This window comes from Rhinichthys klamathensis, unplaced genomic scaffold (genome assembly GCF_029890125.1).
Source record: "Rhinichthys klamathensis goyatoka isolate OS25496 unplaced genomic scaffold, OSU_Roscu_1.1 h1tg000115l_1, whole genome shotgun sequence".
NCBI lineage: Eukaryota > Metazoa > Chordata > Actinopteri > Cypriniformes > Leuciscidae > Rhinichthys > Rhinichthys klamathensis.
Window position 1 is genome coordinate 87,609 of NW_026606652.1, and position 25,158 is coordinate 112,766.

The 25,158-nt window shown below is 37.0% G+C and overlaps 1 protein-coding gene across 1 annotated transcript in view; it reads left to right on the forward strand.

Annotated features, from left to right (window-relative positions):
* The window catches only part of lmbrd1 (LMBR1 domain containing 1), a 109,107-nt gene that overhangs the window by 54,327 nt on the left and 29,622 nt on the right, over positions 1-25,158 (forward strand). Inside the window, exons 9-14 of the mRNA XM_056254885.1 lie at positions 2,078-2,230; positions 7,455-7,519; positions 7,885-7,987; positions 12,010-12,114; positions 13,007-13,156; positions 15,745-15,826. Coding sequence (XP_056110860.1) covers positions 2,078-2,230; positions 7,455-7,519; positions 7,885-7,987; positions 12,010-12,114; positions 13,007-13,156; positions 15,745-15,826 — 658 coding nt within the window. The remainder of the gene's footprint in view (positions 1-2,077; positions 2,231-7,454; positions 7,520-7,884; positions 7,988-12,009; positions 12,115-13,006; positions 13,157-15,744; positions 15,827-25,158) is intronic.

Sequence of the window (25,158 nt, forward strand, 5' to 3'; positions counted from 1 at the left end):
AGCGTCATGGTCATAAATTGAGATGGAATCTTACAGAAGGACAAACATCACTGCAGCTTTCACCCTGTTGCCCAAGACTGGTTGCCCACTGAAGCTAAGCAGGGTTGAGCTTGGTCAGTACCTGGATGGGAAACCTCCTGGGAAAACGAACTGCTAATAGAGGTGTTAGTGAGGTCAGCAGGAGGTGCTCACCCTGTGGTCTGTGTGGGTCCTAGCGCCCCAGTATAATGATGGGGACACTATACTATTAAAAAGCACCGTCCTTAGGATGAGACGTTAAACTGGGGTCCTGACTCTCTGTGGTCATAAAAAATTCCAGGATGTCCTTTGAAAAAAGAGTAGTTGCAACTTTGGCATCCTGGCCAAAATCACCCATTGTCCATCATCATGGCCTCCTAATTATCCTCATTTATATTCATATATTCATCACTCTGTCTCCTCTCCACCAGTAAGCTGGTGTGTGGTAGGCTTTCTGGCGCAATATGGACGAAAATCCAGCACTGCTCATCACCTGTACAATACAATCCCAACCGTAAATTGCAATGGTGGCACCATCATGCTGTTGGGGTGTTTTCCAGTGGCAAGGACTGGGGGATTATATAGATAGCCTTAATGAAAACCTAGTCGAGAAAACCTAACATCGAACATCTCTGTAGAAACCTGAAAATGGCTGTCCACCTGACCGATCTTGAGACGATTTGAGATGAAGAATGCCAGGAAATTGCCAAATGCAGATGTGCAAAGCTTGTTGCATCAACAATGTACTTATTTAAATTTTTCTTTTCTAATAAATGTGCAGTGTTGTCACAAATCTGTTTTTTGCTTTGTCATATGGTGTATGTAGTGTAGATTGATGTGAAAAAAGTCATATAAAATAGTTTAACATAAGGTTAAAATAAGCAATGAAGAACAAAAAAATGAAGGGGTTAAAATACTTTCGGAAGGCACTGTATATATAATTAAGAGACTTTTTTTTTTTACAGTATTAAAAAACCTTATAGACCCTAAAACAGTAGTGTAGTTAGGATTGCAAAATCAATAGGCTTGGATGGAGAGAACTCTACAGTATTCTACAGTCACTTGGTTGACAAATGACAGCTGAAGACAAATTAGGTAGAGGCCTTCATGGTCAGATTATTGGACGTCCCTCATCCACATAAACGATAAACTGAACACAAAAAAGAAACCTATTTTAAAGGTTCCTAATTTTGTTTAGAGGTCTCCTACAACAGTTTTACATGCATCCAAGGTCAAAAAACACTTTCATTTTCTCATAATATACATTTCACATCACCTCATTTCTCAATCTAAAAACGGTCTGATGGAAGATTCAGTCTCTCAAAACCCCTCCTTTCTTAGAGCCTCCTCTGCTCTGATTGGTCGACTGCTTACAGCACGTGTAAGAAACACACAACTTCGGAGGCTTCCTCAGCGCTTGATACACAGTGACACGAACAGATGGCGTCACCTTGTCCATATAAATTCCAGCAAGAGTCCTCATCCTTTTGAAGTGCATGCAAAGTGAATTTGCTGGGCTGAAAATGTCGACAACACAAACCAAACTCCTTCAGGCCTCTGCTACAACTACAGAGTTCGAGGGTGGATCACAGTAGACGTTGTTCGAGGGCAGCCAGTAAAGGGCATAGGCTGCATTATGCAAATTTATTACATTGTTACATAGGTTTTTTTGTAACATGAAGTGAGACTGAAATTATTGACGACTCATTTCGGCAGTTCAAAATCGATAATAACTTTATTTGTCGTGCACTTTGACCTTTAAGACCTTTTCAGACCTTTCACATTCACAAACAGCTATATTACACACTGCATGAAAGGTAATATTCGAAAAAGCATAATATGGGCACTTTAATTACATCATCAAATGCATGAATGCAAAAATGGATAAACAATGGTGCCAATTTCAGCTTTCTATGATCATTTATTGTCTGCCTAGAAAATCAACCCATTAAAATTCAAGAGACTTCTTGAATTTGAAACCAAACAGTCTTACTTTAAAAACAATATAATCCAGTGTAAAACTTTAATGCAATAAGCTATTTTGTACTTTTCTCTTCAGTGTGCTGATGGGCGCCCTCTCTCCATGAGAGACCGGAGGAACCTCGAGGATCTTGAAGCCAAACTACAGATGCTTCATCGGCGGGGCCGTCACCTGGAGATTGCAGAGAGGAACTGCTGCAATAAAGTGGGCTCTGCTCTCCGCCCCATGAAGGTTTGTTGAGTTTTGCTTCAGAATCACTCCATTGATGTTTTAAAATTGCACAAAATAGTTTTAAGGGTGAGTGAAAGGCTAAAATGTTACAAACAACTCAAAAAAGAACATCCTGATAACTGTAACAATGATTTTTGGCAGATAAACTTGAATAGGCTTTGCAGTAGTTCAGTATCAGGGCAGCTATTTTTTAAGTTAGAAACATTTCTAAAACTCACATTTTTGTTCAAACAGTAAATACTTCAAATCATAAACAGCTGTCTTCCCACACACTGACATATCCAGAGGTGACAGTTCTCTCTGATGGAGTAAGAGTGGCATTAGTAAGAGCTTCTAGAGATGCCAGATCGAGTTCAGCTCTTTGTGAACTGCAATCTTCACCCTGTTGCACCACATTTATCTGAAATCATTCAAATTGGTTGCATTTTCTCAAAAGTGTTCAAAGTCATGTAATCAAAATTGACCCCGTTTTCTTCCATAATACATTTTCCTGGCTTTCATCAGAATGTTTTTTTCTGCATCTGAAACAACTTTTTCTTTACTTTTGATGTCAGTGTGGGGCAAATAGCTGTACATTTAAATCTTGCCAGTTTGGCAATGCAGTTCAAATGAATGAAGGTTACTTTAATAATTGTAAATAATGAAAATTTTTGATTCTGCCTGCAAACACTCATTCATTCACTCATTACTCATTAGTAAAATGGCTTACTGTACCATGTTCACTTTAAAAGATTGTGCGATTAAAAGTTCTCATGCTATTAACTAATCATACATTTTTTTAGATCAGTTGCGTAAAGTGTAATTTACTTGGATAAAGTTTATATAAGCATTGACTTAAATATAATGTATAACAATTACTTGCCATCTGTATTCTCTTTTTTTCCCTTTTGATTTTTTTTGAAGCATTTTCGCCATCTTGTCACTAATTAATTTTTCAATTATTGTCACTATCCTATCTTGGGTCTATCAAGTCTAGTGTATGAAGGGGGAGGTGTGAAGGAAATTAATTTTCATGGCGACTTTGATATAACGCATACATTATAACTTCATTTAAATGCCAACACGTATTCCTAAGAGAATCAAGAAATCCTTTGGTTTTTATCACCTTGGCACAGGTTCGCCAAACTGAACAAACACTTTGCTAGATACGTTATTTCACTTATTGCTCTGTTTATGTCCAGCTAATGAAGCCAAATTCTGTAGATTGAATATATAATGTTTATATTTATGCCTTTGGCAGCTCTTTTTTTAAATACGTGTGCTTACTGGGATTCAAACATATGACCTTGTTGTTGTTGATAAACCATATGGTAACATGCTCAGATAATATTTAAAGAATATCTTGGCTGTTAACGTAAATGAGGACTGAGGCTATCAAGCTTCAAAATAACAAAATATGGGTAATGAAATGATGACAGAATTTAAATTTTAGATGAACTGTCCTTTTTAATATACACAAAATAGCTGTTTGTCACAAACTTTTCTGTAGTACTCCTGCGTTCCTCTAGTCTATCTTTAAAATGTTTGCCGTCTTCTATTCATTTGCTGGTTTTCAAATTCATTGCATCGTTTCTTCTCCCAGCATGCTGTGCACCAGAGGGGTTCCTTGTTTCTGTCTATAGTGGCCCTTTAGCAGCAGACATGAGCATGACACTATAATGATAGACTCCAGACTCTATTTATACCTAAACTAGGCTTGAGATTTACTAATTTCCTCACAAGAGCTTCAGGGGAAACGCATACTGAGTGAAATCTGTCTGCCAAACTGCTCTCTCCGTCACTCACTGCGCCTCGTTTACACCGTCACGTAGTTGAGAGCGCTTCGCTCGTTTTAGTTTAGCATTTGTTGCTTACAGTCTTTGATTTACAGTTAAATTTTATGATTTAATGCAAAGGTTTTCAAAGCCCTCAGATATGTTCGAGGTCAACATCTCCTCGTCATATCCTCCAAGGGCTATTTTCACTTTGCGCTTCCTGCAGAGAAGTCTCACATGTACTTGTAGTTGTCGTTAACACAACATGTGTACTGATATTCAACACAGTTCTTGTCACAGTACGCCTTCCTGCGAGAGCCAATGACATCGCGTTATGGAGTCGCGCGGCTGTAGAAAGTGAGGTCCGGTGGGTGGTTTGTTAACTGGAGCATGGGTGGTCCAATGGGGCGATTTGAGACGTGCGAGTCCCTACTGATGATTTTAGATCAATTCAGCTGTCAGCACAGACTAATAGATCGCACACGTTTGCATACAACAACACATGAACGCACACTTCTATTACCCTCTAATGTGGACCCGGCAGATGTGATTGATTCCATTAAGAGAGCAGGTTAATTGACCTAAATTCTGTATCAGATTGATTGATTAACTTTGATTGATTTTAATTATTGTGTTTACCGTTTCATCTTCAGAGGAAATTGGTTTGGAAAATTGAAAGTGGTGTATTGGAGGTGCTTGGGTATTTTAATGAGCCCCGAGAAAAGGGGAAACAACACTTACCATGCAAATTGCATGTATTTCCTTCATTTGAGACAAATAATAAACACATTGAATCTGTATTGCATACTTTACGTATAGTCGTCATGGCGGTTCACTTGTAACCATAGAGCTGTAGTGGATGTACACGCTTTTTCACACATGTCAAAAGGTTCACACATTAGAACCCAGCAGGCCCCGGTTTGATGGCAGTGGCAGGTGGTCACGAGCCCAATTATAAAATAAAATAAACCTGTTTATGAAGCCTGAGTGAGTGTGATACCTACAGAGGCTTTCATTATCATTCAAAGGATATTAAAAAAAATCTCTCCCGTAATGCACTTTCAGACTGATAAAGCAGCCCTTGGCAAAGCTCAGAGCAAGGACGATTATGAACCGGGCCAATGTGACCAGGGGCATCTGACTGCCAGGGGCCTTGAGCGGTTCACTATGGCCCAACACGCAGAAACAATCCACTGAAGAACAGAGCTTGAATGTGCGCACACAAAAAATGGGAAACGCTAACCCTGAAACCGAAACCGTGCTCACCCTGAACACTTTATTACAGCTCTTCTTTTACATATTTAATGCACATATTGCATCTTTATATCTCATATTTGTGATATTGCTTCTTTTTTGGACATGGCATCTGAGTAGATGCTTGTGGAAACCTCTTTGACAGTCCACCAGACCTCTCTAAGGGGAACAAGAACATAGGAGAAACATTTCATGTAACCTTATGTAGGTACCGTCCTAAAGGGACTTAAAACAGGCACACATACTTTAGGTAGCTGTGTTTATATTGGGTATTGAAGTCTGTGGTTTGCATTCTGAATAATGAATTGAGTGATGCTGTAACTTTTGTTGTTATTAATGTACTCTTTGTCACGGTTATTACGGCTATAACTGCGAGCGTTTATTATTGGTATTACAGCAACAGCTTGAGACATAAATTCCTAATATACTCTTAGAATAGCTCCAGCTGTGTTTTTAACCACAAAGCGTAATTCCAGCATCACTAATAACTCGCAGTCATTGGTTTGAATTAGTTATAGATTATGTCTCGGAGGCAGATTGACGCTCATTTACAAATCTATCTTCTCGCTACAGTTCACAATCTGTCATATTGTTCTTGAGGGAAATCTGTGTCCAGTGCGAATGTCGCTTGCTTTAGTGGTTATTTGTAAGTAGTCAGAGTCGGTATTCGCATTAATGGACAGACATAGACAGACAGACAGATGTGTATAATCAATAGATAGATCGGTAGAACTTCTGTTTATATCTCTATAAGGCATTTTTCATTTGTTCTGAATTTGTTTGTTCTTTTTTTTTTTTTTTTTTTACTTTATTTTGAGAAAATCTGGAGTGATTACCGCACATGTCAGGGTTTTGTTTACTCCAAGTCAAGTCAAACAGACGTTGGAGGCCAGTCAACGGCAGCCGTTCAGTCTGGCATATTGGTTTTGTTTTGCTTTGTGGGTTGTGAGTGTTTGTGTCTCCATCTTTGTTCTTTTACTTTTTCCTCTGCAGTTCAGTCTGTTCTTTATTTAGAGAGCTTGTGACCATGTTGCCCATATTACTCTTGGCGACTGTGTCAGGCTGAGGTGGGCCGCACCATATGGCCATGTGTAAAAAGTGACAACCTCTGGGTTAGATTTCAGTCCTCTGCATAAACATTTGCTGCTGAAGTGTATATTTGTGTATACTTTCTAGTGTGTTTGTAAATCAATGTTGAGGAGTAGTGAAGCAATTTTGGAGATTTCATTTTAGCTATTTAGACTACATTTCTGTAAACCACTTCAAAAGAATCAATTCACTGATTTATGTAAAGGCATAGTTCACCCTAAAATGAAAATTCTGTCATTATTTACTCAATCTTATGTCACACCAAACCTGCATTACTGTCTTTCTTCAGAATTTGTGAAGAATATCCAGGCAACTCTTCAGTATTAATAAAGAAAATGAGTACTGAGGCTGTCAAGATCCACAATGACAGAACAACACAATATAAGTATCATAAAATTAGTCCATGTGTCTCTGTATTCTAAGCTATACGATAGCTTTGTGTGTGAACAACTATCCTATATCTTTGTATGGCAGCAAAACACAAAGAATGCAGTGGTCATTTTTCCCATTCATTACAGTACATTCTTTATTATTCCGTGTGGAGAACAAAAATGGTCATATGGGTTTGGAATGTATCAGGAACTAAAGTCATATATTATATATAAAAAATCATATATGTCTATATTTAGTTGAATATGTATATTTATAATATGTGTATGTTTTGTCAATTAATTTAATTACTAATTTAATTTAAATCTGTGTTATCTGTGTTGACAACAAATGCTGTCATCAAAAACGAGATCTTATATTGCATTATTGTGATGTGTTGTTCTGATTTTTTAAATAAATTTAAGAAATCGGTTAGTTTTATAATTAAATCAATTGATCAAAAGTGGCAGTAAAGAATTTTACATTGCTATAAAAGATTTCCATTTCAAATAAATGCTGTTCTTTTGAACTTTCTATCAGCTTATTAGAAACAAATTACATTTGAAAATACATGAACATAGATAGAGTTATTTTGAATGGTAATACTATTTCTTTTCATGTTTTTTTTATCAAATACAGTGGTTTTTCGGGATATTCCACATGTTTTTTCTGGATAGTTTCTTAAGTAAAGTTACTAAACTTTTAAATTAGCTTGTCGAATTACTGTTGTAACGTTTTCTCTTTTTATGTCTTGTCAGATCTTGCTCGGGGTCTTCTTCATCCTGGTGGCCCTTTTGTTCTTCGTGACCTTGTTTATTTCCAAGTATGTTCCATCAACCTGCACGAAATGTCACACTGATTGAAACTGAAACTCCACTCCATCTAAATCGTCTTTCTTACATACACACATTCACATGTTACCAGCAAATGACTGGCCCTATTGAAAAGCTCTTGAAGAATGCCGTCCCCTTAGAGCACAGTGCAATTGAGGGACATGTTGATTCAATGCTGGTGCGACCATAAATCTGTTGTTATTTTACACACCTATTCATCAACACCTGCAGCACTCTAAATTAGCTCACACTTACAATGATGTACTATAGCAGACCATGGAGAACTGTGGTTAATGATGTTTCTAATTCAGTCTCTTATGTGATGATGTTGTTAAATGTGTTTGTCTTGTTGCAGTCTGGATAAAGCTTTACATTCAGCTGGTATCAGCACTGGATTTATCATCTTTGGGACCAACTTAACCAACCCTCTTAATGAGCTACTGCTGGCGCTGCAACCGGTGAGCAGCATCCTCTCTTTCTTTTGACTCAGAATCACATTTGTGTATTCCAGTACTAGTGGCAGGTTGTGTGCAACCAGAGTTGTGTAATGGCTCGGGAGGAGGAGGTGCCAGAAATGGAATGCATTGTTCGCTTTGGTTTTACTACGACACTTAGAAGTAGCAGCCGTGGATGTGTCGCAATAGATGTGAAGAATGCGATCTGCTCAGCGTAGGCAGTTTCTGCCGATACCAGCAGCAGTGAGAAATGCATGATTCTCTAATTGGCAAGTTCACACTGTCATTCAAAAAGTGTGGACACGCCTCATTCCTTATTATCGCTAGTTCCTTCATTTTTCAATTGTATTAAAGCCATTAAATCTATAAAATAACATAAATTGAAAGTATAAAAATGATGTATTAACCATTTTGAATAAACTTCATGAGGGGCATCCCGAATACTTTTTTTCCCGAATATATATATATTTTTTTTTTTAAAGCAGTAGGCAAGGCTAGGCAAGGCAAGTTTATACATTTCATACACAATGGTAATTCAAAGTGCTTTACATAGAAAAAAATACAAATCAAAAATCAAAAGAAATAAGAATAATTAAAACAGTTTAGAATGAAGAAATTAAAATAATCAAAAGAAATAAGAATAATTAAAACAGTTTAGAATAAAAAAAAAATTAAATATAAATATATATGTAATACAGTCAGACGAACAGTGGCACAGTGCTCATTCAGTAAATGCATAGCTAAACAATACAAACAGTATTGAAAAGCTTTACATGAGTCCTAGACCCTGTGTTTTAAAATTGTTATAAATAATTGTTCTAGCAAAAAATTGGCAGCAAAATTTGAAATGAACACAACGGTTCAAAAGTTTGGGGTCATTAATGCATTTTATTTTAACGTTTTTTGTACTCAATATGAGAGATCTCTTATGCAGTGTTGGGGAAAGTTACTTTTAAAGTCCTCCTATGGTGAAAATTAAGCTTTTATTGTTGTTTATATGTCTATGTGGTGTTTTTAATATGCTTTAAGACGAACCATGTGTAAATTCATAAGTCAACACCACTGCTGTGCTGAGTATTTTCTCCTTAAAACTGAAGTGAACCAAAGACAGTCTAATAAATGCTGTTTGAAATCGCTGGTGTTTCTGACATCACAAACTACCTTGTAACCAATCACGTCAACGAGTGGATCTCTGAGCTGGTGTGAGTGAGTGGAGGTGGGGCTAATTTGCATATTCATAGACAGAACCGCGTATACTAAGTAAGAGTTACATTCCAGCTAGTTTAAGGCATGAAGAAATTTTTTTTCAAGGAAAAAACATTTAAATATGTCATTCTGGTGATCAAAGATTAGTTTTAAGGGATACAATTATTGACTACAGGGGGGCTTTAAAAGTTATGGTTTACAATATTGCGTTACTCCCTAAAAATAAACTAATTGCATTACATAATTACTTTTTATGGGAAGTAATGCTTTACTTTTGCATTACTGGGCTGGGCTGCGCTTGCTTGTTTGTTTTTTAATAACAAAAAAGTTCTATTTTTTGACAAATATAAAGGCCCTTTCACACCAAAAGTGAAATGAATACGCTTTAGGCTAAAGGAAATGCACCTTTACTCTCAATTTCTCTCAACATGGGGACTGGAGAGCTGTCAGTCAATAAATGGAAACACAAAAACTTTAAATTTGATTACGTAACTCACATTACTTGTAATGTGTGCAACAGGTTCACCAGCAGGGCTGCAATCATTTGAAGAAAATACAGTAAAAACAGTAACATTGTGAAATAATATTTGAAACAAAAATACAGTAATATTGTGAAATAGGATTTTAACAAAAAAAAACAGTAATATCATAAAATTAATTTTAAAATGTAATGTTATTCTTGTGACGACAAAGCTTAATTTTCATCATCATTACTCCAGTTTTCAGTGTCACATGATCCTTCAGAAATCATTCTAATATGCTGATTTGGTGATCAAGAAACATTTCTTATTATTAAAGTTTCTGTGGAAACCGTGATGAATATTTATTTCAGGATTGTTATATCAATGTTTAAAAAGAAAAGCATTTATTTGTAATCGAAATCTTTTTTTAACTTTATAAGTGTCCTTGCTGATTAAAAGTGTTAATTTGTTTTCTTCTTTTTTTTTTTTTACATTTGCACATTTGCAAAACTCATTTCAAGTATTTAAGCAAAAAGTGTCAGATCAAAAGGTTTTTAACATCATGAGAAACAAAAATTCAGTCAAATGTGTCTGAACATTTTTTGACAGGTATGTACATTACCAATAATTTCCTCTAATTGGGCCATATTGCTGTTGTGTAAAAATGACCTTGTTGAATATATCAACAATAAATATGATTTATATATATATATATATATATATATATATATATATATATATATGTGTGTGTGTGTTTAATTATAATTATATAATGCTAAACATATATTATTTAACTTGTGCAAAAATATTTTGCATTTATTAATAAATACTGTTTTATCAGTATATCAATATTTTATTTATACGCTGTTAGAAGGAAGTCAGTTTCACATTTATAGTACTCCAAATATTTCTATAATCATTTAAGGCCTAATATTTGTATATATAATTTATAAATTTTAAATAATTCTTTATTTTTAATTAAAATAATAGATTTTTTTAGTAAATAAAATATAATCAATAAAAAAAGTGATTTTTCATTACAAACCCAAATCCAATGTGAACTATTGGGCAAGGTTTGGGTAGCAGAATATTGATTCGATTTTTTTTAGTGTGATGAGACAGGTTACAATCCGAGGCCGTAAGTTTTTGTGCTAATTAAAGAAATCAGCACCCTTTAGATATGCATTTCACCGGATCTGACTAAACATTCACCTCGATCAGATTTTAAAAACATTTCTTATATTCATAATTCTTGACTGTTGTGGTTTCATCTAGTTTTTATCTAGTCAAAGCAGAAACCAGTAAATGTGTTGCCACTGAGCAACAATACCACAATCTGCAAGTACAACAATGTACATTGACCCTAAACAGCTTGGCGCTTGGTCTGTGGCTGCTTGCCTCATAAAAAGATGTGATGACCTCTGAATTAAGTGCTATTATGAATTGGAAATAAGTACGCTTTTCATCATTTAGTGCTATTGGATGAGATTTTAAATCCTTCAATCTTTTTCAAGTAGTGCAATGATCAGTTTCCATGTGCTTGAATAAAATATGATCGCTTGTTTTATTCGCTACTTAAGATGGCTTGATTAAACCAAATTGTTCAGGAATCCAGACCATTGATTTCAGCAATTAGGCCATGTGAAAAGGGAAAAAGAAAAGTAATTTGCAAAGAGATAAGACATGCAGGCCAGAGAATTATTGCTCATGCTTCCAGAAACATTTCTAATTTGTGCTTTGTGATGTCACCGACCATATTCCATCCTTGAAATCAGGGCAACAGGTAAGGTCAGTGCGTGTTTTGCTCATTTAAAAAAAAGCATTTCAGCACCAGTGGAGTTATGGAGGACAAGCTGCCAACAGAAGAGGCATTGTCATTTGTACGAGCCAGCAGCTCTTCCTGGAAAAAGAGGACCATTTTTAGCTTGACTTTCAAACAGTTCTAACATGTACTTCCTGTGGCTCTTTTGAGAGGAAATGCATTGAAAATAGTCGGAATTGCTGAAAGATCACCTCAGAGTTGCGAAGCGATCCATCTCTCGCACAGGAGTGGCAGTATTTTAGGCCACCACTGAGAATGTGAGTGTGTATATATATATATATCCTTTGTGCCTCCAGCATTGTGATGTTTGTGAAACATGCATCACTTACTCTACAAACCATTATGGTACATAAGGAAAAGGCACTGAAAGCGGACAACACTTCCGGCCATCTTCATTGTCAAGTTAATAGTTCTTTTAGTTGATACTAAAGCCCGACACTAAGTGTTTGTTGTGTGTGTAGATGAATAGTGAGTATTTCGTAGCCCTTGTGAATGGAGTTCTGGAGTTGCCGTTGATGTTTCTCTTCCTCCTTCAGGTTTTCCCACTGGACTATGTTCTCATCACCACCATCACCATGTACTTTGTCTTCACCTCCATGGCCGGGATCCGTAACATGGGCATCTGGTTCTTCTGGATACAGGTGAGACAACGTCGTTTCTTTTTCATCCTCATTTACCTGCTTTATTTGGGTTATTGTACTGAATTTTAGTGGTTAAAGTTTGTATAGGCCAAAGGTAGTTTAAAGGTATGGGAGTAAGGCAGGTTTTTGTTATCGATTCATATAATATAAGAACAATAACTATTGTATATATTAGGCCTGATTTATATATATATATATATATATATATATATATATACACAATTCATAATAAGTTAAATACATATTTAACTTTAATTAAAAAATTCATATATCAGCAATAAATATGGTATATTTTAGGCCTCATATAATTATTGTTTTTTTTTTTGGAGTACTATAAATACTATAAATGTGAAAATGACTATCTAACAGTGTTATTATAGTGTGTATCAATAAAATATAGATATGCTGATAAAATAACAATTATTAATGCATAAACTCATATGCTGATTTATTAATAAATTCATTCATATTTCAATTAGTAATACATATTTAACGTTACTAAAAAAATCATTAAAACAATTAAATCATTATTTTTAATTTTAAATCGAAATCCAATGTGAACTGCTGGGTAAGTGTTGGGTAGCAGACCAACTCAGTAGCACACCAAGATTCATGGCTTGGATGAATTTCTTGGAAGCATTCTGATAATTAATTTGAACAACTTTACTTTGTGCCATAACGGCAGCTTTTGACCATTTTACTTTGAAAATATAGAGGCTCAAAACTGAAATGAAAACTTTTTTCCAAGTATCCACTATAGCAGTGAGGATGCTCTTAATCCAACATTATTTGTATGTATATATTGTATATGTACATTTCTGCAGTTCATAGTGCTGTAGACTCATAGCACTCAGTCATATCAGTAAGGATGTTTTTGTTTCTTTTTGTGCAGTTGTATAAGATCAGGCCTCAGAGAACCCGACCGCAGGCCCTCCTCTTCCTCTGCATGATCCTCCTCCTCATCGTCCTCCACACCAGCTACATGATCTACAGTCTGGCCCCGCAATACGTCATGTACGGCAGCCAGAAATACCTGCTGCAGGTGAGATGTGGGTTTGTTTTGTGTAACAGTCAATCCCCTGTGCTGCGCTGCATGCGGATTACAGGATTACAGCTGTCTTATTCTGAGCAAACAGGGCCCACGCCGGTGACATAAGTGTGTAATGATCAACCCTTTACAAAGCAAGTGTCTGAAAGCCTTTCAAAACCTTCTCTCCCGACTGTCTTCAAAACCCATTAAAGGCCTTCCTGCATCTGTTATTTATTTATTTTTACTTCTTCAAAGATCCGTACATTTATGTGATGTTAAAAACTGTCTGATGTCTTTGACCTGCTCAAGTGAGAACGCTTGCCCTCGTGTTCTTTTCTGCGAATCTATACATCCTTGTCATATGTAGCTTAGCAACTTTTAGCATGAAATCTGATCCAAGTTGCAGCTTATCCTGGCCAAGAACCACCCACTTAGACAGGAAGAGACCTTCAGACCTACACGTGACGCCTCCGTCCACACTTGTGCTAAATGATACCAGACGATATAGATTATTGTGGGGAAAAAAACTCAACAGAAAGTTTGATAAAGCTAGCCAATCCAGGTGCACATGGCAGTTTCAGTCAGTGCTTGGCATTTTTATTTGCACTAGGCATCATGTGGTCATTGAACGGACTGTGAACGGCCCATGGGCATCTGAGGCTGAAACTGACAAACTCTTCATCGATCAAATCTGATTTCTGTTCACTGCCTGGAAGGGTAGCAGTCATTCTGCATATATCCAGTGGTGCATGTTATCCCGTTTGATTACTTCCAAAAGTTATGCCGCCTTTACGTAAATACAAGCTCAAATGAAGAATAATTTGACAAGCTGTCGGAAGGCTGATGGAGCAAAACTTCTGCTGAGGACAGAGAAGGAAGAACAGCTCGCGGCAAGATCAAACCCCCCGTTCTACTCGGCAAACATCGCAGCATGTGTCGAAATCTGACCAATTACATCTGTCCTTCGCACCTCTGCAGCATCAGTTGTAAATATTGAAACGAATAACCGAGAAATACATGTGCTTTGCAGGGTTTTGCGCCATGCACAATTGAATTGAGAATGCTTTTTAAATTCCAATTGAATTTCTGAATTGGAACTGAGGGAGCAAACAGGATGCAGAATTAGAGTTTAAATTGAAATGATAGGGAGAGTGATATACTTAAGTCTAATGAAAAGAAACTCATATAACTGTGATTTTTAGTAGATAGAAAAAAGTATTGTTTTAATTCATGTTAATGATGTATTATTTAATTGTTATTTAAAAAAAAATTTTTATCAAATGTTTATTATTTTGTTAATATGTATTTTTTTTATATTTATACATTTGGTTTTAATTTTGGCACACACAGTAGCAGATGGAAAAACATCCTGAGAAAGTATATTTTACACGTAAAAAAAAAAATCACCTGCAATAGTAAGATAAAATATGTGTATTGTATAAATAAATAATAGTGCATAAAGTATTTAAATATGAGTATACTAGATAGATTAATGAATCCTGCACAATAAGACCAGGAATGTGTATTAAGAAAGAAAACAGTATCACTTCTAAATTCATGTGATATTAAATGGCGAAACACTTGGAGATTTATGAATCTGGAGACAGTATGAATCAGATTTTTGCAAGCATAATTTATTTATAAAATTAATTATTTGACTCATTATTAGACTAACCCATATAGTTCACGTATTTACTTTTAAACAAGTGAGGTTTACTCATACTCATAAACATCAATATATTATCTCTAAGCACATGGAATGTGGAATTGAAACTGTATTTGAATTTCTGAACTCATTCCCATAATAGAATAACCCAAAAAGTCAGTCTTCCTCTTATAATTAGTATGTGTCGTAGGGAATTCTGTAGAATGAGTCAGTCAGAACTTTGTTTGCTTTGTTTTCAGTATTCTTGTAAGAGAGGGTTCTAGAAATATAAGTGTTGTTTGTACTTTAGTCTGTTGTTTTAGCACCAGTTTACTTAATGAATTTTGCCAATTGGGTTTGATTATAAAGCGGCTCTTTAAAATGACGAAAGTGTGCTCGACAACACTACATGTTTACGTATATGGCAGGTTAAATTGCTCTTCTCCATCATCTGATGAATTACTACTGCCATCAATGCAAACATCTTTTTTTTTTTTATGAAATAGCTTTTACTGCTTGCTTTCCCTTTAGCGCTAATAGTGCCATTCACATGTCATTGTGCCAGGAATATAGAATAGAGTTTTTTTAATAAGGTGCAGTGTAATAAGTCTAATTTAAATAGAAAGGAGGCATTGTAAAGATTTATAATGACTTAATTTAAACACTGCGAGGCTATTAAACCGGATTGCGGAGGATTAGTGAATATGATTTTACACTGAAATAATGTGCACATAACTGTCTTGTGTATTTGTCCCAGAATGTAGTAAGTTATCAAGTGAGCATGAAAAAAGAGACAAATATCATATCTGTCACATTGCTAATGTCTTATTCTCATGTAAAAAAAAAAAAAAAAAAAAAACTAAAGCAAATTGCATAGGGTTAACTTGCTTGCAGTTAGAGTCATATTCCATAGATCAGTTTGGTCTTATTGTTTTGGGCTTTTTTTTGTCCCCAGACCCCAGTGCCTACAGCAAACTCATCACAGGGCAATCACTCTGCTGCCATCACCAAGATATGCGACGCAGACGCTCCTGAAGGTAAGACTGGTATTGTTTATCACCCACAGAGTGACCAATGTCAGTGGATAACGGTTCATCATTCCATATAGGAAGGTTGATGAGAGGTTTAAAGAGAGAGGAATATCATGAAAGCTATCGAATAATAACAGAGGTCGTTTACATAGAAGTGTTAAATGTACAGTAGCAAAAAAAGCCTCTAAAATTCTACGGGGAGGGCAGAAAAGGGTCATGTATTTTTTGTCTTTTGACAAAAAACCTTGATTTTAGTAGCAAAAAACTTTACTAATATTATAAGTGGACGTCAGGTGAAAAGGGCAGTGTGTGGCTCCTTTAAAGAGTCTTTGGCTGTAGAGATGTGAACACCCACATTTCCTGCACCTTGGTTCCTTAAGTATTGTTTCCAACTTTCCATGCATCATCTCTGCTATTTAAAACAAAAAAACTAAAGTAAAGATTTCTAAGCCATGTCCTGAATCAACCAACTCTGAGATGAATGTCTACAACACAAATTTTGAATTAAAGCAAAAATAAATAAAACAATTGTAAATCTAAAAAAAAAATACAAAAGAGTGCTTATTTTTAAATAAATTAATACTTTTATTCAGACTCTTTATACTTTTAGTTGTTTACATATGTTTATATTTCAGAATTTCTATTTCAAATAAAGTTCTTTTAATTAAGTTTTTTTAAAAACTTTCTGTTCATCAAAGAATCCTGAAATAAATGTATCACGGTTTCCTCAAAAATATTAAGCAGCACAACTGTTTTCAATATTTGATAATAATAATTAAAAAAAAACATTTATTGAGCAGCACATCAGCATATTAGAATGATTTCTGAAGGATCATGTGACACTGAAGACTGGAGTAATGATGCTCAAAATTCAGCTTTACCATCACAGGAATAAAATACATTTTAAAATGTATTATTTGTACACAGTTCTTTTAAGTTGTAATCACAATTCAAAATATTACTGTTTTTACTGTATTTTTGATCAAATAAATGCAGCCTTGGTGAGCTGAGAGACTTTCAAAAACATTTGAAAAATTTTACCGCAAACTTTTGAACACGTGTGTACTTTGTTATACATACTATGCAAATGAATCAAAATGAATCAGTATAATATAAAACAATAAATGTGTAAATATAAAAGCAATATTTTAAGTTTATTGCAAAATAACCATTTGTATGCAAGTACTGTAGCTTGAGAGGCCCGATTACATCGTTCACGGTGCTTCGTGAGATTGGATCTCTTCTGCCACGATTTACGTTTTCATGGTAACAGCAATTAGTGTCTTCAGAATTATGTTGGCAGTTTAGTTCTTCATTGGGAATTTTGCAATTAAATAACTGAAATCACACTTACGGTTTCTAAAGAAGCATATATCATCCATTAACAACCTCAGAGCTCATAGTAGGTCTTGTTTGAAAGATTTATATGTTATTGTTGAACATCAGTTTCTCTGTGGAGAAAATGAATGTGATTTTTAGTTCTGGAACCCAACGGTTGTGCTGTTCTCGCCCATTATGCAACCGTCTGATATTTACTTGTTCTTTCTGAACTGTTTGTGTCCTCGATTACAGTGAGGTGGCCATGCAAATACAAGCTAGACTATATATCAGTCGCCCCCTGATCCAAACAGTTCTAAATATTTATTTGTATGTCCGTTATAAAGAGATGAGCCGAGTGCTCAGTAAATAGAATGAAATGGATTTTTGCAGAGGACAGTTTGCATATAAGAGGCAGCAGCTATCAATGATGATAGATGTGAGATGAAATCGTAAACCAGCAGGAGACAGTCTCAGAATCTGAATAGGAGATAAAAATGGCTTCAGGTGCGACGGACCATTGCGTTTTTGTACTGCTGTATCTGTTTTAACATTTCCGACTGTTTGGTTTCGTGTGCTCAGTCAATGAGGAAAGACAATGTCTTGATAATACAAAGATATGCCTGCAGAAAATGACCCTTGCAGCTTTGCTCGGTTTTCATTACGATGTCTGTCAGAGAGAAATCTACATTAATTAAAATGCTGTAAAATTAGTGGCTTAAACCAGCGAAAGTGTTAATTACGATCTATAAGGTTAATTGCCACCATACGTTTGCAGTCAATTGCCGATAGATCTGTGTGTTTTGAGTGTGCAGTGCACAAAGGCAGCATCTAGTCCAATGCATTATAGAGACTGCAGTCAGAGATTGTATTCTCATGATGGCAGAAGGGGGAAAATGTGATTTAAAAGTACCGGATTTACAGTAAAAGCTTTGATTTAATGTTTTAACAGCGAGATGTCATGCGATGCATTGTGACTAGTGATTTTAAGCTCTTCAACATCTAGTTAATTTAATACTAGGTTTGTCTCTCCGTGTGTTTTTGACACATTTTATGAGATCAACTTCAAACCCTGGGAAATAGAGCTATAAGTTATTCCTTAATGTCACGGTGGATTCAGATGGGATTGGTTATGGTTTGAAATACTGCCATCCAGCCTGAGTGTGCAGTCATGATACTGTTTTCCATCCAGAGGAGGGCACTCCGATATTACAATCCAATCTCATTGAAGGATATTGGAATAATAGTGAAATCAAAAATATTAATATGCAATTGGATCAGTGAACCAAGAAGAAGTGGCCAATCTTCTTTAATGTCCTTAAGACGTGTCCCCCATCAGCTGTAACCTTTCCTAAAATACACCTCCCTGTGCTGGGCTATATTCCACCTTCTAATTGCTTCTCACTCTCTTCAAGTCCTCGGATTCTGCCAGAATATCATACTGACAGGCTAAGAATTTCCTGTACTCCCCGTTTTTATAGAAAATTCAGGTCATGTTAGACCTGACTTCAGCCACAAAATGATCGTATTAGCTAGCTTTCTGAAGTAAATGTAAGTGTTGCTTGCTCAAAACTCACTCCCACGGTAGTTGCTATGCGGTTGCTAAATTTTTCTGATTCTGAATAGCTTAAAACATGTTTCTTTGCTGTTGCTAGGGTGTTCAATGTGGTCGCTAGGCAGTTGCTGCAGTGTTCAACATGGTTTTAGCATGTTTCTACACTCTTACATCTCGGATCCATTCAGGGTAAGTATATGCCACTTGTTTTATCGCCTGCCAGGTGAAAAGAAAAAGCCAGATTGCTCTATACAGTAATACAGCACACCTCTCCGCAACAAGCCGCATGATTTGAAGTATCATCATGTTCGTAGCACAAACGGTGCGAGTTGTACACTACATGCTGTTCAAATCCCTAACCTTTAGCAACAACAATTATGATGTTTTCATTAGGAAACAACTCTAATAATAAGATGACAGAAAAAGATGAACAAAAAAACAGTAGAAGATGGTTGTGTTGCATTAGTCTGTGCCTGCGTGAACACTTCCCCATATGCCTCCTTCAAACAATGCTTTGTATCATAACCCAATTAAGTCTCTCAAAGCCAAAATGAGGCGCTGTCTCGCACAATGGAGGATAAATCTGTGCAACAGAAGTTGCTCTGCGGGTCACCCGAAATTGATCCATCTCCAGTTGATTCACATTTTAGAACCAGCGTAGTTTTAAGCCGTCTGCTTGCCAACCAGCACAGCCTCCCAATCTGTTTGTGTGGGTTTTGGCCTTTTCCCATCTGCAGTCGGTCAGCGGAGCCCAGTCATTGTGTTTCTGCCACCTACCCATCATCAGCAAAACGCCTCATTACTGGTTTCAGATAGAACAGCGCAAGACAATCTGCACACCGTCCATTAGCACGGGACTCTCCATCGCTTCACCGTGGGAGATGTGATTTCCATTTGCTTTTATTTGAATTACTGTTCACATCAGTGTGATATAGCTTTTGGTGAAATGGTTAGAAAAAAAGCATGGTGCAATAAAAGGTTTTGACAATCTGCATCAATCTGGAAAGCATTTGAAATTTTCCTCGATATTATCTCATTTTTTATTAACCAAGTTTCCTCTACTGAGGTTTGAATCCATTAGGCATGCTGAGTGGAATTAAAAGCTCCCAGCAGTTTGTTTGTGGCACAAGTTAATCGCTTATTTTAATTTTTTCTTATATTTCTGAATCATCTGTCTCTATCTTTCTCCAGATGGTGTATCGCAGCAAATATTTGACTGTTCCTGTGGTTGCCTCTGATATTGAGACTCTCGCCTCATTATCGGGGTTTGATTTCTGTTATTGGAGTCGCTGGCGGCTGTTTTTCACCCCGAATGATTTTTTAGATCGTTGCAGTGAAGTCAAATTTGTTGTCTTTGTTCTAGATGATAGGAACATGCTAACGGTTGATTTTCCACGCCTGAGTCCAAAAATAGACTGTTTTTGATCCGCTTAATGATGCAGAGAGCTGGTCAGCTTGGTTGAGAAAGTGAGCACAAATGATAGTTATGTGTTGACATGATTTATGGCTGTGTAATGTCCGGTAGAGGTCATTCAAGTGAACATCATTCAACAGCCACTCAGATGAATGATAGACCCGCTGTAACAAAACAAAGTCTACTTGATATTTGGGCAACTGGATGAATCAGCGTTGAATCATGTTGATTATAAGATGGTTTGAACGTTCAACAAATAGGCTACGCTTTGGTCCCTTAATATATACACTCACCGGCCACTTTATTAGGTACCCCATGCTAGTAACGGGTTGGACCCCCTTTTGCCTTCAGAACTGCCTCAATTCTTCGTGGCATAGATTCAACAAGGTGCTGGAAGCATTCCTCAGGGAGTTTGGTCCATATTGACATGATGGCATCACACAGTTGCCGCAGATTTGTCGGCTGCACATCCATGATGCGAATCTCCCGTTCCACCACATCCCAAAGATGCTCTATTGGGTTGAGATCTGGTGACTGTGGAGGCCATTTTAGTACAGTGAACTCATTGTCATGTTCAAGAAACCAATTTGAAATGATTAGAGCTTTGTGACATGGTGGAAGTAGCCATCAGAGGATGGGTACATGGTGGCCATAAAGGGATGGACATGGTCAGAAACAATGCTCAGGTAGGCCGTGGCATTTAAACGATGCCCAATTGGCACTAAGGGGCCTAAAGTGTGCCAGGAAAACATCCCCCACACCATTACACCACCACCACCAGCCTGCACAGTGGTAACAAGGCATGATGGTTCCATGTTCTCATTCTGTTTACGCCAAATTCTGACTCTAACATCTGAATGTCTCAACAGAAATCGAGACTCATCAGACCAGGCAACATTTTTCCAGTCTTCAACTGTTCAATTTTGGTGAGCTCTTGCAAATTGTAGCCTCTTTTTCCTATTTGTAGTGGAGATGAGTGGTACCCGGTGGAGTCTTCTGCTGTTGTAGCCCATCCGCCTCAAGGTTGTGCGTGTTGTGGCTTCACAAATGCTTTGCTGCATACCTCGGTTGTAACGAGTGGTTATTTCAGTCACTGTTGCCCTTCTATCAGCTCGAACCAGTCTGGCCATTCTCCTCTGACCTCTGGCATCAACAAGGCATTTCCGCCCACAGAACTGCCGCTCACTGGATGTTTTTTCTTTTTCGGACCATTCTCTGTAAACCCTAGAGATGGTTGTGCGTGAAAATCCCAGTAGATTAGCAGTTTCTGAAATACTCAGACCAGCCCTTCTGGCACCAATAATCATGCCACGTTCAAAGTCACTCAAATCAACTTTCTTCCCCATACTGATGCTCGGTTTGAACTGCAGGAGATTGTCTTGACCATGTCTACATGCCTAAATGCACTGAGTTGCCGCCATGTGATTGGCTGCTTAGAAATTAAGTGTTAACGAGCAGTTGGACAGGTGTACCTAATAAAGTGGCCGGTGAGTGTATATCAAAATGAATAAATAAATAAAAATGATGGACACGCGCTGCTCAGTCCATCTCAGAGCCAGGAGCTGACCTGTTCCCACACAAGTCCCCATCCTCCAATCTTTGCTGGTCCTGTCCGCAAATCTGCTTCCTCCGAGGTTCCCGTGTGACTTCCTTGTCCCATCTCCTCCACTGGTTGCGGCCAGTCTTCTGGATCCGTCGGCTCCGCTGTTGTTGTTCAGCTCCTCGGCTCTGCCCCCGTCTTTAGCTCCATGCGTCTCGTCATCTGCACTTCGAGCCTCCAGTCCCATGTCTCAACCTCGGCCTGTGGGCCCATCGGCTCTGCCCCGGCTCTGCGTTCCCTCATCTCCACTGTAGCCCGTCTGCACTGTGACTCCTCCGGTCTCCCTCGTCCCTTTAGATCAGCCTTGGTCGATCTTCTCTCAGATTCTCGGGTCTCCGGCTGCGCCTCTCCCCTCCACCCCTTGGCTCCACCAGGCTTATCCCTTCCCCTGGTCAGCCGAGTCCCTGTCTCTGCCTCAGTTCCATGAGCCAGCAGCTCCACCTTGGGCTTCCGGGCCGTTGATGTTGCTCTGGTCCGTCGGTCTTGTTAGTTTCTATGGCTACACATTAGTTATCATTCGGTTCAGATGTTCCTGTTTAGTTCCCTTGTTCAACCTGTGTAAATACTTCCTGTTTTGTTTGTATATAGACTTGATAAAGGCTTGAAATATTTCACTTTGCATGTAATGAGTCTAGATAGTATATTAGTTTCACCTTTTAAGTTGAAGTACTGAAATAAATGAACTTTTGCACGATATTAAAACATTTAGAGTTTCGCCTGTAGTGGTTGTGTTCCCTGCTCTTCTCTGCTACGCTAGTCTGTTTTGAGTATTATGGATTAAAGAGATCAAACTTTCCTTGGATTATTCTTGTTTTGCGATTTATATACAGTACAGCTACTTCTGACAATATGTGCATCCTTTTTTGTACTTCTGCCATATACATTTTTAATTTATTTTATAAAACATTGTTTTGATTTACCACAGTTAATGTGCCATGTTAATGTGTCACAGATGTATGTATATTATTATATTGACTAATTATGCTTTCTATATAAATATATTATATTAAAATACTCAATCAGACTACAGGTTGTTTTTTTATTGATTATACTATTTACATTATATTCACATAATAGCAGTAAGTTAGTCATCATTTATTGAGTCATTTTTTGAGTTTCCCTAATCGTTCCTATCTAAAAAATAAATAAAATAAAAAGCCCATTGCTTATGGAAAATCTTCTCGTTTGGTGAAATTGTACACACAGATCGGCCACCAGTTATGCGACTATAATTACACAGAAAATTAAGTGGCCACCTTTTATTTTAAAATGATTTATTTATTTAAATGTAATGTTTTTAAGATGTAATAATATAAGATTTAATTAATAATCATTATAAACTTTTCATAAATGTACAAACCCCTTGTAGTTCCTCCACTAACCCCAGTTTAGGAAACCCTTACGTAATGGAATTTTCTTTTCTCTTTTGATTATTTTTATATCAATATGATAAGGTGGCAAGTTAGGTCAAAAGAAGTGTAAAAGTAATCAAAATGTAGTAAGATTATATTTCCTAAAATTTCTATTACAAAGGCTGAGAACCTCCTTTTATTTTTTTTAAAGAGTTTCTGGCCTTTTTTTATGTGTGTGCTGCTGGTCACAAAATTCATTTTTTTCCCGGCAGTTTGGATGCTGATATGGTCGGAGGGATTAATTTGATGCTCATGAACACAAGTGTCCCTTGTTGAGCTCTTTTTTGTCTTAAAGAGAAATGAAGGACTCGTCTTTTCTTCTTTCAAAGAGTAATAAATGACAAAAAGCATGTTACGACAGAGTGCCTCAAGTAGCTGCTTAATTATTGTAATTGAATGAGTAATCAATTCAGCCGTTTCCTCAATTCTCTCCAGACTCTACTCTCAACCTATCATCTGTCACTTTGAGACCCTTGATGAGAAGAGAGTTTCCTGGCTTCCTCCTCTCCGTTCCTGTTGACCTGCAGCAAAAACCTGCCCTGCTAGCTGGCCTGTAGATGAAAGAATTGAATAATATCGACTTTTTTCTCGCTCTCTCTGCTTTTGTTGCCGTTTTTCATCTGCAGTCCACTCGCTCTGCCAGATCGTTCCCTCTTGTGCAGCAACCCGATTCTTCTCATCACTCTGGAAGCTGCTCTGTCTTGCGTAACAGCCGTTGCACAACCAGGCGTGAGTGGGTGGAAGTGTCAAGCAGGGAGAACACATGCGACAGGGAGGGCGCGGTATCCAACCGAGAGCATCTCTCCCCGCAGGGTCCGACCCGTGCTCGGCCCGTGCTCTCGAACCCCGCCACTTCCACGCCTCAAGTCGACAGAGCAAGAGGCGAGTCCTGCTCCACAGAGCACAGCTTGGATTGGCAATAATGCCAGGGTTGGGTTGTTCTTCAAGCGCAAGAGGAAGTGCTTTGTGTTTGAGTGATGGAGAGTGTCAATTAGTGCCGGGCGGGATGATGGGATATACCGTGCGACAGGAATGTGTCATCCGGTAAGGTAGTAGATATATTTGTGTAACTGGTAGTCAGCAGGACTGCTTTACATTATTTTCACGTGAAAGTGAAATACGAATAAATGTGAAAATACAGAGGGTGACATCCTAAACAAGTCAAAATGTGGAAGAACTTGTTATTATTGGGTGCTGTATTAAGAGTTTAGTTGCTTACAGTTGCCAAGCAACGTCACAACTTGACACATTTATATAGACTTCAGTTGATGTGCAGTTATAGATTCAAATTCAATTCAAATTTATTTGTATAGCGCTTTTCACAATACATATTGTTTCAAAGCAGCTTTACAGAAAGTGATGTGCAGTTATAGATGCAGATATTGACTATTTTATGGCTTTGAACGTGGCATTCAATCAGAATTTCAAGTTTGTATTTGTTTTATATGTAAATTTCATATATATATATATATATATATATATATATATATACACACATATATATATATATATATATATATATACACACACACAGACACACACAGTCAAACCAAAAACTATTCGGACACCAGATATCATTTTTGATATTTTTTTACTAGTGGGTGCAGGACACTATAGTTAATTTATGTAAGTGAGGATAGTAAAATAAAGTAAACTGTGACATTGTACCCAACAATTCTTCATACAGTGGACTACCAGTAAAATTGATAAAAATTTGGGACCAAAAATGATTCAGACACTTTGACCTGAGCATGTTTTGCTTAAGAGTTTTTTTTCTTTAATTGCGAATGCAACCTTTTTACACCGCAGACTGAACAAAATTAAGCATTGCTTGCTAATTGGTTGACCTAAATTGGTATTATCTAATCATGTACTTAAATTTAACAGCTGACAGATATTCAACCTAATTCATTTGTGAAGAAGGATGGCCATAACCAGTGAAATATCAACTGATGTGATAACTCTTGAGTTCTTGTCATATTTTATTTCCATTTTCTAAACTATAGCGAATAAACTGTGATAATGTGAGAAATGTTGAAG